This window comes from Macadamia integrifolia, chromosome 2 (assembly GCF_013358625.1).
Source record: "Macadamia integrifolia cultivar HAES 741 chromosome 2, SCU_Mint_v3, whole genome shotgun sequence".
Taxonomy (NCBI): Eukaryota; Viridiplantae; Streptophyta; class Magnoliopsida; order Proteales; family Proteaceae; genus Macadamia; species Macadamia integrifolia.
Window position 1 is genome coordinate 38358822 of NC_056558.1, and position 12910 is coordinate 38371731.

The following is a 12910-nucleotide window of genomic DNA, read 5'->3' on the forward strand; positions in this document are numbered from 1 at the left end:
TACAGTGAGCATCTAACCGCTGAGATATATGACCAAATTCGCTTACCCTTTGAATGCTTATTACACCTTACTCTATATATCTCATCTCACTGCATGGATCCAGTCATTTAACTTTCTCCCACCGAAAAAAAAAAAAAAACCACTACTCTTTTCCATCAGGACCTTGGTCGTAAGTCTGGCATATTAATGATTGCAAAAAACATTAAATTGCAATTAAATGACAAATGCTTAGTAAGTAAATGCATGGATATTGCTTTTATTCGATCGATCAATCAATCAAGATGCAAATGGATGGTAGAGATTTTCCTTCCCTACAAACAGATCCTTAGGTGACCTTTCTTTATCCATCGACATCTTGGTCTATGTGGGCCATTGTTTGGTGGGATCCACCATCTCGACTTCGTATGGGCTGTCACTAGTCAAACAGCAACCCGAGCGCCCCCAAACCGCAACAACGTTGCTTTTATTCAAATCGGGTCCACATGAAGCGGTGTATCAGAGTTGGCGCCGCTGGGGAACGGCTGTCAGACAAACTACAAAATCTTTCACCATCTAAGATTTTGACACGTCACATGTTATGGGCCCATGTGTCCGACCGAAGGAATTTTAGGATATATTAGGAACTTATTACCCTTTTCTGACTGCTTCTTGACAGCTAATTCCAGCTATCTCATACCATTTCTGGAAAATTTATGGATAATGCAATTTGCCTAAAAGAGTCATTATCATCTCTCATCTTGGTTATACGATCAGGACCGTCCGATTTATAAATAGGATTCCAAAATAGTGGTTTTAAGTATGGCCTCCATCGCCTGCTATGGAAGTAATAATGAGGACAAAACTGTGTTGGTCACTTTCTTCATCCATATTCATTCCATGAGATACCGATCTGACGGCTACGAAGCATCAAATTACAAATATAGGCTGTAATTGCTAGTTGGGTTTCCCGCGAAACAGAAATTTCCGTTAAATTAACGAAAACGTAGAGAGAGAGAGAGAGAGAGAGAGAGAGAGAGTCAGTCTAGAGAGAGAATATAAAAGCACTAAAGTAGAACAGCTGAGCTGACACCAGTTCATGAAGATAGATAGATGATCCTGAAGCTCTCTGCTCACGCATTCGGCAACTCTCTCTCTCTCTGTCTCTCTCTCTCTATCTCTCACTCTCTCTCTTCACTCGCAAGGTTTTCTTAATTGAACTTGAATTCGATCCATTGATCTCTCTCCTGGAGTAGAAGAATGGATCCGTGCCCGTTCGTTCGGCTGATCGTTGAATCGTTGGCTCTAAAGCTTCCACAAGCAACCAAACCGGCCGGTTCAGGTGTTCATCCATCGTCCACTCCATGCTTCTGCAAACTCCGCCTCAAAAACTTTTCCCCATCACAAACAGCTCTCCTCCCACTCTCCTCCGCTTCCGGCGACTCTCCACCGGACTCCGCCACCTTCGCCGAATTCCACCTCGAACCCATTGTCCTCCGCCGACTCGCGTCCAAACCCACCGCCCTTCACTTGTCTGTCTACACTGGCCGTATGGGTCGGACCTGCGGTATGAGCTCCGGTAAGTTACTCGGCCGGGTTCGCGTCAGTATCGACCTGAAAGGGACGGAGTATCGGGCCTGCGTGTTCCAGAACGGTTGGTCGAAGCTGGGTAAACAGCCGGACAAGTCGTCAGCTCGGTTGTTCTTGGTGGTCCGTGCCGAACCAGATCCGCGATTCGTCTTCCAGTTCGGCGGCGAACCAGAATGTAGCCCTGTAGTGTTTCAGATCCAGGGGAATATAAGACAACCTGTGTTTAGTTGCAAGTTCAGTGCTGATCGGAATTCCAGATCACGGTTAGTTTATCTTCTTCTTCTTCTTCTTCTTCTTCTCCTCTTCACCATTTTTTCTGGATGGGTTATTTGGGTCTCGTGGGAGACAAGGTTAATTGATTAAAGACTATTAAATATTCTTAATGGGAGGAAGATTTACAGGTTTTCAGTCTCCATTAAAACTTGAAAACAAGAACATGTGAATAACCCCATTTTCAGGGTTTCAGTCTTTCAGATCGATATGGTTTGAAACTTGAATGTGAATGAAATGCAATTCAAAATTTCAAGTGGGCTCTGTTCTGCCTTTCTTTCTTGTTACTAAAGTTCAATTTTTTTGCAAAACCCATATCTGCCCTGATTTGCTTTTCTGTGTAAAATGAAAATCCTAGGATTCCAAATCCACAACTCATTCATGATGAACCTTTCTTATTAAAAATAAATTATTATTATTGTTTTGATTAAAAATTATTTTTCTTCAATAAACAAAGATCATTTTTTAAACATGCTTTCTTCTAGAAAGAAACCACTAAAACTGATTACTTGACAAAATAATCATGGGAATATGAATTTATTTATTAATTAAACTACTGTTATATATAATAAAAAAATCAAAAGAATATTTATAAAATCCATATTTTTAAATAATATATAGATATACTCTTTATATCTTATGAAATCACACTATTTAAAACTTTTATGCGAAATTTATAATAGACTTGGGTAGAATTAATCCTTAAAAACTAGTTATTAAGGCAAAGATTTCGTCAAAGTAACTATAAGTCTCTATCTACATCGACTACTCACTTTTAACATGAGATTATTACTTTTGCCTCCAACAATATTTACAAAATCTCAGATAATCAGGAGAATTTGATGCTCAGAGTTGAGATTAGAAAAAGAGGGAAATTTTTGTTTTTATCCTTAGGGGGGTATATCTGTAAATTTAAGAAATAATAGGATGGAATTATTATTTATCCAAAGAAGGCAGTCCGTGGTCATAGTCTTGTAGGACCCATCCCCATGTGCAAGAGCAACTGTCTGATTGCGGTGGTTGTGTTTTCAGATGCTTTTCTCTCTCTGGTTTGTCGAGCACTTTTCGGTTTGACTTTTCCACGTCTTCATCATTGCTCTCTCTCTCTCTCTCTCTCTGTCTCTCTAGTCTGTTAATGGCGTTTATGGATTTTGATTTCAGGTCTCTGCAATTAGATTCCGGCAACAACACCAGAAGATGGATCAGTTCCTTTTCTGGAGAGAAAGAACGACCAGGAAGAGAGAGAAAAGGGTGGATGGTGATAGTACACGATCTCTCAGGCTCACCAGTAGCCGCTGCTTCCATGATCACACCCTTCGTCCCTTCTCCTGGTTCTGATCGTGTCTCACGTTCCAACCCAGGTGCATGGCTCATCCTACGCCCTCACGGTTCATCAGTCAGCACCTGGAAGCCATGGGGACGTCTCGAGGCATGGCGAGAGAGAGGTTCCATTGATGGTTTGGGCTACAAGTTTGAGCTTGTCACTGATGGTGGCAGTACCAATAATGGAATTTCAATTGCTGAGGCCACCATGAGTGTTCGGAAAGGTGGAAAGTTTTGCATAGATACAAGCACGGTTGGTGGTGGTGAGGCTGCGTTATGGTCATGGCCTGCACTTAGAGGGTTCGTGATGGGTTCAACTGTGGAAGGTGAAGGGAAGATTAGTAAGCCTATGGTGCAAGTGGGTGTGCAACATGTGACGTGCATGGCTGATGCTGCACTGTTTATTGCTCTCTCTGCTGCCATTGATCTTAGCATGGATGCTTGTAGACTTTTCTCTCGTAAACTTGGAAAAGAGTTTTATCATGACCAGCAAGATTATCTCTCTTAAAGAGATTTTTTCTCCTAAACTCTGAGAATCCTAACTTAACAGGTTTGAGTAGGGGAGACCCATTAATTTCTAATTTTTTCTTTCTTTTTTTTTTTTCTAATTTGTTTTGGTGAGTGGGTTGTAGTTTGATTTGGTTTGTAAGGCTAACCTTTGGTTTGTAATTCGTGAGTTTAATCACTCTTTTAACTTATTTCTTTGGGTATAGTTTGGGTTTTGTGTATTTATTTATTTTTTCTGATAGAAAGTTTGGATATTCACAGAGGTCAGAGAAACGTTTTTATGTATCAGTTTATAGTTTCATACATAATGGAACTGTACATAGATCAAAGGGAGTTATTTCCTATATACTTGTTTAATTAAATTTTTGGAAGAAGGATATTATATTTATTTATTCATTAATGTTTAATGACTCAGTGGTAAAGTTTCAATATCTTGCTTCGATGGCTATTTACACAATTTCCAATTTTATTTATCTTTTATTTTTTTAGGTTCTTTGCATGATCCAACTAGCTAGATAGGGATTCCTAAGTGGCTCACATAGTTGTGGCAATTCCAATTGTTGAATATATAGGGCATAAGCTACCTTAATTTGTTGATAAGCATTGAACCCTTTTGGTAGTCCATGCACTGTTTGCATTTTCTTGTTCTTAGTCCTTGTCATATGAACAAGGACTCGGGAACGATTTTTCAACATAATTTGGGCTATAAAGATAACCTTAAAAGTGTCAAATTAGATTTGGAATAGAAATTGAATCAAATCAAATAAATTTATTTTAAATTTGGTTTTAAAATAAAAAGGGTTTATCCAATGTATGGTTCTCACCATTTTTGGATTTGAGGAGGGTCATAATTTACATAGCTTTACCCTGTTTCGCGGAGAAGCTGTTTCTAGATTATAGTATTTAAATTTGGCTCGGTTCCAGTTTCAACTTAAAAACCATCGATTCTAACCGAAATATACTCTGTCTATTAATATTTTATAGCACCTTTATACTATAGTATATGAATCAAGTACAAGAACAAGAATTGGAGTGAATAAGAAAAGAAATTGAATCGAACCAAACAGATTTGATCTATTATAGTTTTTCAAAATCGATTTGTTTCTCGGTTCACATCAAGACTCTCTTGGACTGAACCATTATACCCTAGATAATCTTCTCTCTCTCAACATATATTAGCACATAGAATTTATGAATGGTTGAATTTTCCAATGTGTTTCGATCCTGAATGTATCTGTGAACGTATACTTAGTTTTTGGTATCTACCAAAAAAAAAGGGGAGGGGGGAGGGGGGAAGAGCAAGTAAATTAAAAAAAAAACAATGTTCTCAAACTTCCTTCTTTTTCTCTAGTAGGAACCTCATCCCCTTTTTGTTATTTTTATTTCAGGTGCTAAACGAATGGGAATTGATGATAGCTTGTTACACTCCTAAAAAATTGTTTCTTTTTCAAGGACATATGAAATTAACTTACATTAACGTGGAAAAATGTCTATTCTTAGCCTGATCTAAGAATGATGCATGCATTATTAGGAAAGATAGAATAATGAATGATCACATTAGAGTTGATTTGGGATTAATTCTGATACATAATAAGCTACGATAAAGTCGTTTAAGGTGGCATGACTATGTTCAACAGAGGCCTTTGGATGCTCCAATGCAACGAGTGATTTGATTCAAATTGAAAGAATTAAAAGAGCCAAGGATAGACTTAAAATGACCTAAAAAGAACTGGTAAGAAAAGATATGTATAGCTTTGTCCTTGTATCAAGAATGACATCAAATAGAGTTGGTTCAAAAGTAATGATACATGTAACATAACACATTTATGTGAGATGAGACTACATTATTAAATTGTTGTTGTTGCTTTTGATATATTAGTATATATGTTTATATACAATTTTAAAAAGTAGATACTTAGATGGTCTTGATATTTGATACATAGTAGCTTCGTTGCCATTGAAGGTTTAATTGTTTAAAATACAAGACTAAAAGCATAGGAAATAGAAGTCCAAATCATTGAGATGGGCTTCTGATTGGACACTAGCTAATCCAAGGGTAGACACAATGCTTGGTTTGCCAAGCTGAGCCCTTAATGTGCCTCAAAGATTGGTGGACCATCTAGATAAGTTTATATCTGATGATTAGTATTCTTAATTAATATCACCCCCTTATAAGATATAATTAGTGTTAGAACTTTAATGCGCCTGACCCACTTGCCACCAATCCATTTTTATTGTCTTTCTTTTGGAGGACCAGCTCATCAAAGACAGCCGTACCATATGTTCTCATGGATGACAACTCTCACTGGCTGAGGTAGACCCATACTGTTCCATGGGGGCATGATTCCAGTTCTACTCCAAATAAGTTGCAGGTTAGGTTAATCAGTAATTCTACCTGGCCAAACCTGGTGAGCATTCCCACCGGATATCCGATACCTACTTTTTTTCTTGCATTGAACTTCTCTTTTTCTTCTTTAGTAATGGAAGCTAGAATTCAAAACCGTAGGTATTAGGGTAAAAGAGAGAAAAAGAGAATTTAAAAATCTAATTTTTGTCTTGTATAAGGTTTCTCTCTTCCCCTTGGCCTCATTATAAAGAAGGGAAAACAATAATTTGAGTGGGGCCTGATAGGGTGATCCAGCTAGGATTTTTTGCAGTTTACCTTTTATTTACCAAAATGTATTGCAACCTAAGTGATCCAGCTAGGATTGTATTCCCATAATCTTGATCGTGGATTGGATGTAAAACTTTGAGAACATTGCCAAGTTATGTAGCGTACACTAGGGCCTCTTGTATTCGTCTATCTCTCTACTTCTTTTTATAAAATGACGTATATGTTCATATTGTGGGAGGAGAAAGATAGACACAGGGAATCACTAGTATGTGTTACGCAGTAGGATGGGGAACTCAATCTCATAATGATAATATTTAAAATCATTTGTAACACTTTATAAAATTGCCACTAGTTTGAAGTTCTTGTTCAATCACAGTCGGATTTCCATTTGATATTCTCCTTGCTTAGAAACTTATTGGAAATCTCTCTCATTAATAGATGAACATTGTAAATCAGTGCATTGATAATTAGTGAATATTGGCATACCTTTAGTACATCAAAATTTACAACGCCCAACTCATCAATGAAGATCTCTCAGGTGTGAAAACCAGAGCAACAATGATGAATCTTGTGGCCAAGATAGAATAGATGATGTTCCATGCAAGTCTATCATGACGAACCGATTCAATGCACATAACAAATGAATACTCACACTTATATTTCTAGAATCTCATTCACAAGAAAATACACAATGCAACAATATGTGAACTAAAGGTCTACATCAATCCCTAGTTGAAAATAATTTAAAGATCTAACTTTGAGGCACAATTATTCACATATAAAATGATGAGAATTAAAATCAATTTAAACCATTTAAGCTGGGGTTGAAGAAGACATATATATCCAATATCTAATTCTTGAAGTGGAAAACACAATATCTTTGTCAACCTAAAGCCCCTCTTAATTTTTTTTTGGGTAAAGAAGCTGCTCTTAATTTGAGTTTATATATTATGGGAAAAGGACAGATACTTATTGCAATACACATGCCTCCCTTTCTCTCTTCAATATCTATATGGACCCTCTTGTACGATGAATCGACATTTATTAAAATTCACTTGTCTCTTTTTCTCCAATCACTATTGGCTTGACGTAAAAGAAATGCAATTTAAAAAAAAAAGAAAAAAAAAACTAATATAATTTACCCATGTGTTTGCCTTCATTTTATTTCGAAATATTATCTAATAAGAAACATCGCCATCTTCTGAAGTTGATGATCAGCCGATTCAGCCCCACTCAAGCATCTTTTATGAAGGGAAGTATTCGTCTTAATTAATAATTTTTGGAAGGGAATGTCACCGCTCGCTATCGAGAAAGACCAAGGGAATGTGGATGACACGGTCAATTAGAGAAAGTTTGATTCAGTTTTATAGGTTTTGATATGAGAATGAGTGAATTAATCCAAAGTATGATCCAATAGGGGTGCATTGGTTTGATTTTAGGTCTGATTTTATTTTGATTTTTCATCAATTTATTTTATTGAAATGGGGAAAAATCAGTCCAAAAAAAGGTAGAATCAATTTATGGATGAACCTTGGTTCGAAGAATTGATATCGAATTGGCTGATCCATGTTGATATTGATAGAGGCAGATACCAATTCCTAGTCGATCTTGGGTTGGGGATCAATTTCAACCCTTGGATAAGTTACTGAACGATTGCCTCTCTAATCCACCTTCTATAATTTTCTATGGAAGCAAGGCCTTAAAAACATCAGGGTAATCGGTCAAGGTTGGTACCATTCCAATTTGGCTAATGACCAATTTGTTCAGAGTGAACATGGTTCTAAACAAGGAATGGTTAGTATCGATTGAATCAGAACTATATTAGCTTTGATCGATCTTTGATCCTGACCTTTTCAATTCCATTCCACATTGGAAGATAAAATCGTAATAAAAATTATTTAAAAAAAAAATGGTTAAATGGTATCAAACTTACCGTGACCACTCTCGAGTTTTAGAGCCTTGGGATGGGGAGAGTTGAGACAAGGGTGCTCTATCAATCCGTGTCTCTTTCCTCCGAGCAATGCAATACGCCGAATTTGATGGATGGATGTTGGATCACGGGGGAAGGCTGGGCAACATCAAAGTCCAATTGTCAAATCAATTGGACAAATGATGCTGGGTTAGGTTCCGTAACAGCACTGCCCGCACTTTAGGTCCTCTCTTAGCCCTGAGATTTTAATTCTAGGGCTTGAAACTGCCATATCTCATGCGGCATTCTACCCCCAAACAACCCCCCATGGGAGCGTTGATACAACCTGGGAAAGAATAGGAGAATGAGCACAGCATGTTCATCTCTGAGGCATGGATGGTCACAGGAGATCTTCAAGATGTCCAATGTCTGCCGATAGTACCAGACGGCCAGGTGGAGTGGGTCTCCCTGTGGTAACTCAGCAATGGTTAGGGAGGAAGAGACGAGATGGGAGAGATAATAAGGGACAAAGGGATAAAAACTTAAAAAAAAAGAAAGAAAAACATGGTGAGAGATTGACACAAAGATTGAATGGGTAATTTGATAAAGTGAAATCCATTTGTGGGTAATTTTATAATTTTTCTAAAAAATTCTTCATTATTTATTTTTATTTTGGGTAAAAATTTATTTTTCATTTTGCCAATAATAAAATTTTTGAATGAAAAATCTTACAGGTCTAACTTAGAAAACATTAGATCAAGCTAATGAGAGAACACATGAGAGCATATTTAGCACATGTTAAGGAAGAGCACCATGGTCTTTTTACATGTTACATAGTCTGAACATTTCTTGTGCAAAACTAATAGGATTCTTTTTGGCTAAGATTTTTTATTTTTTTTTGGTTGAAATCATAAATAAAATTAAGACTATTTGGAAGACAAAAGAAAAAAAAAAAAAAAATTGAATTTAACAAGAGAGATTGACATATTTTTGCCTTATTATATCATTTGTACTATTTTTTTTTTCTTTTATCTTCCAAACATAGCTTAAGGGTCCCTTAAGGTTTCCCATGGAATCATTTTTAAAACCCAAACTGCACACCCCCACAGCCACCCATATAGCCGTTGTCGGAAGGAATCCTCTCCGCTCTCCCTACGATTAATTTGGAATCATATTATCGTCCAACGGTCTCCATTTCTAGAACATGTATTAATTTGAAAAAAATCAAAAGAAAGAAAAATAACCCAGTAATAGAGGGAGGGCAAGGGAGAGGGTGGTTGTGGGGACTGCAGTAAATGGGGCGATGAGTGAGACTGTGAGAAGGTTTGAAGGTAATTTAGAACTTTTATAATATAATGGAAGAGAGAGAAGTGAAGTTTTGGATTTCTCAAGGAATTAGAAAGAAATTCTGGATAGGAGAGTTTGAGTAAATATGGAGTTAAGAGCACCGGGAAGTGATAGAAATTAACCCAAATAGAGGAACCTCTAAGCCATTTGAGCCACAAGTTCCTCCAAACCATTCATGCGTGTAGGTTGCAATTTTGCTTTGCTTTTTTCGCTTTCGAATCATGCTTGTGAAATGTTCTCTTGTTAGTTTGATCACAAACCTATAGTACACGAAGAATTTGAAAAGATCTAGTAATCAAATATCTGATTATTGGAGAGAGCCACTAGGTTGTTTTATCTTAGAGGTCAATTCACAATACAATATCTACGTCTCAAAGAAAGTATCAAGTGGCATGACTTAGACTATTAGCCTAAATAGACGGACAACCACCAGTTTAATTGGTTGTGCTGATCAATGTTTTCCGAGAGAATCATTTCTCAGTCACTGTGATTGTTGGGAGGAGTTGATCGACCAGATCACCTAGGCAGTCGACAGACAATGGCCAAGTGTTACAACTAAAGGGCGGCAGTCACCTCCTTTGGGGTGTTCTGAACATGCATTCTAAAGGGGATGAGAATGACTATTGAGAATGGTTATAAACATTCTAGAAATGCACTCTTGATCTCTTCCATACTCTCGAACATTCTAAAAATGCACTCTTGATCTCTTCCATACTCTCTGTGTGAGTTATTTGTTACCAAATACCTTTTTTGTGAGTTCTTAAGCCCCTTTCTAGTTGTTGCGTGCAACCTGAGTGTGTCCTAATGTAACCTAGTAACTTGTAAGCGAGTGCAATGACTATTGAATAGACTTAGCTCGGATTGTTTTTTCTTGAAGAATGATTTTCTAAAACCCGATTTTATAGGAAATGTCTACAGTCTTAAGAAGAGTGATGAGTGAAAAGTATTCAATTTTTATGTTTTGGAGGAATATTTCCAACCTATTATCATTCTTTTGAGGTTTAAACCCAGTAGATGAATTAGATTTTCAATCTTTATCTTCTTGTTGCTTGTAGTCTCTTTTAGGCTGAGTGTCATCAGGAAATGAGAAAATTGAGAATTGGCTCCCACTGAACTCATTTTTTTTTGGAAGCACTCCCACTGAACTGATTACAAGTTGGTACTCTTTGATTGCATAAATGTGGTGAGTTAGGTTAGCTTCACATTGATAACAATTACTGCAATCATTTTATTTTATTTTATTTTTTTGGTGAAACAACTTTTTAAATCTTGACAACCATAAAAAAATGAGAGCACGAGTGCACAACTACCAGAATTTACAGATGTTGGATGTCATGGCCCTGTTTCATAAAAATTCTGATCCTCTAGATTGATTCAGAAGTGATCCCAAATGTACAAAACCAAAATAGTTGGTTTAAAAAATTCCAAAGAATCACTCTAGAAGTAAAATTTGATCTAAATTAATTTATAACAAACACAACTTTTTTTTTTTTTGGGTAAAATTACAAACACAACTTCAGAGAATCAAGAACCCATGAAGGATTTAATATTCAGAAGTGATCCCAAATGTACAAAACCAAATAGTTGGTTTCAAAAATTCCAAAGAATCACTCTAGAAGTAAAATTTGATCAAATTAATTTCTAACAAGCATAACTTCAGAGAATCAAGAACCCGTGAAGGATTGGATATATGGACACTAATAGCTATTCTGCTATATATATATATATATATATATAGAGAGAGAGAGAGAGAGGGAGAGATGCATATGTATTTTACTATATATTTACTACATCCTTTGGCAGTAGTACGTTTGTGGGGTCTGAATCATAAATGCTCTTAGCAAAAAAGACAGGCACTGGCCTGTTTTACAGTAGACAACGAATGTTACTTTTCTCTGTTAATCTTGTTCATGGCGATGGGGCAGACATGGAAGGAGCTAACACTTCAGATGGATAAGGGTTCCTATTGGCATATAATAGTGTTTCATACACAGAGATTGAACCACAAACCAGAGGTTTAGTTAGAGGGATTCTCAAGCAATTCAAGTTACCTCCTGGAATTACGGAGCATTCTGGTTGAGGCCTCTGCATATCTGTACCAGGAATACAGTTCCCTGAGAAATCAAATCCTGCGTTCCTGAAAGGCAACTTGCTACATTCCTGGCTAAACCCAGATAAGAAATTGAAAGAAACTGTGAGATTGATGAGGCTCTTCAGTGAACAAACCAGATCGGGTAGAACACCAGAAAGCTTGTTGTGAGCAAAATTCAGAACTTGAATATCATCCAAACAGGAAATGGAGTCCGGTAAATGACCCATCAATGAGTTGAAGCTCACATCCAGGACTTGCATCTGCGTCAACATTCCAACCCCTGCAGGAACACAACCCGTTAACTGGTTATTGAGGAACAAAATCTCCTTCAGCGAAGAACCCATGTAGCCAAAACTAGATGGGATGTCGCCACTGAACTTATTGTTCGCTAAATTGATCACAGAAGCAGTTGAGGTCCCCAAATTGGAAGGAATTTGGCCTTCGAATTGGTTGTTGTTGAGGAAAATTGCGTCTAGGTTCTTGTTGAAGAGATCTTGGGGGATGGGTCCAGAGAATTTGTTGAACCTGAGATCCAAATAGACGAGATTTGGGATAAGAAGAGTAGCAGAAGGGAAAGTGCCTGAGAGGAGGTTGTTACTGAGGTCTAACTCAGTAAGGGCCGAGAGATCTTCAAAAGTTTCAGGAACAGTGCCTGAAAATCTGTTACTGTTGAGGTGAATGAGAGTGACGTCTGTGAGAAGAGAGAGTTCCTTCACTAGAGAGCCTTGAAGATTTGCCTGGTTTAGATCTATCCCTGCCACAACAAGGTTACCGGAGGAAGAAGACATTCCTCCATCTTGAGTGCTCATACAGAAGACCCCTTTGTAAGAACAGACATTGGAGCCCACCCATGAGCTTAAGATGCCTAATGGGTCCTCTGTTATTGCAGATTTCCATGCCTGGAGGGCTGTGTAAGCTGCATTTGAAGACTCTGATGGGGTTTGAGTGTTCACTCCGCCTCCACCTCCACCTCCACCTCCACCTCCACCTCCTCCACCAATCCACACAGCTCCTCCTCCTCCCCCACCATCACCACCACCACCACCACCAATGGCCACACCTACACCAACATCCAAAGCAACATTTGCAGGAATGATTTGAAGGAGAAGAAGAGGCAGAAACCAAATCGTTTCCATGTTTAAAGACAGAAACAAGGTTTTCTACTTTGACTGATCCTCTTCTTGTTTAGTTTGTAAAGTTGTACAGCCTACGAGCATAAATCATAAATGAGTTCAACTGTTCCCAAGCATTGAAGTGAGAAAATGGTAAAATTGTGGGTGTC

At 37.6% G+C, this 12910-nt stretch overlaps 2 protein-coding genes across 2 annotated transcripts; one reads left to right on the plus strand and one right to left on the minus strand.

Moving 5' to 3' along the window:
• Positions 1 to 1005: 1005 nt before the first annotated feature.
• LOC122058602 lies at positions 1006 to 4010 on the plus strand. Its single transcript, XM_042621237.1, has 2 exons — positions 1006 to 1829; positions 2998 to 4010. Exons 1-2 carry the CDS (start codon positions 1237 to 1239, stop codon positions 3665 to 3667), a joined length of 1263 nt encoding a protein of 420 aa, XP_042477171.1. The 5' UTR covers positions 1006 to 1236; the 3' UTR covers positions 3668 to 4010.
• Positions 4011 to 11291: 7281 nt separating this feature from the next.
• On the minus strand, positions 11292 to 12910 carry LOC122094706 (leucine-rich repeat extensin-like protein 4). The gene has a single exon (XM_042665309.1). The coding sequence runs from the start codon at positions 12762 to 12764 to the stop codon at positions 11445 to 11447; it is 1320 nt and encodes a 439-aa protein (XP_042521243.1). The 5' UTR covers positions 12765 to 12910; the 3' UTR covers positions 11292 to 11444.

Excerpts from the sequence above, each read along its gene's own strand:
- LOC122058602 (XM_042621237.1), top strand. The coding sequence starts at position 1,237 with ATGGATCCGTGCCCGTTCGTTCGGCTGATCGTTGAATCGTTGGCTCTA. Across the intron at positions 1,830-2,997 it reads GATCGGAATTCCAGATCACG|GTCTCTGCAATTAGATTCCG; the intron begins GTTAGTTTATCT and ends TTTTGATTTCAG.
- LOC122094706 (XM_042665309.1), bottom strand. The coding sequence starts at position 12,764 with ATGGAAACGATTTGGTTTCTGCCTCTTCTTCTCCTTCAAATCATTCCT.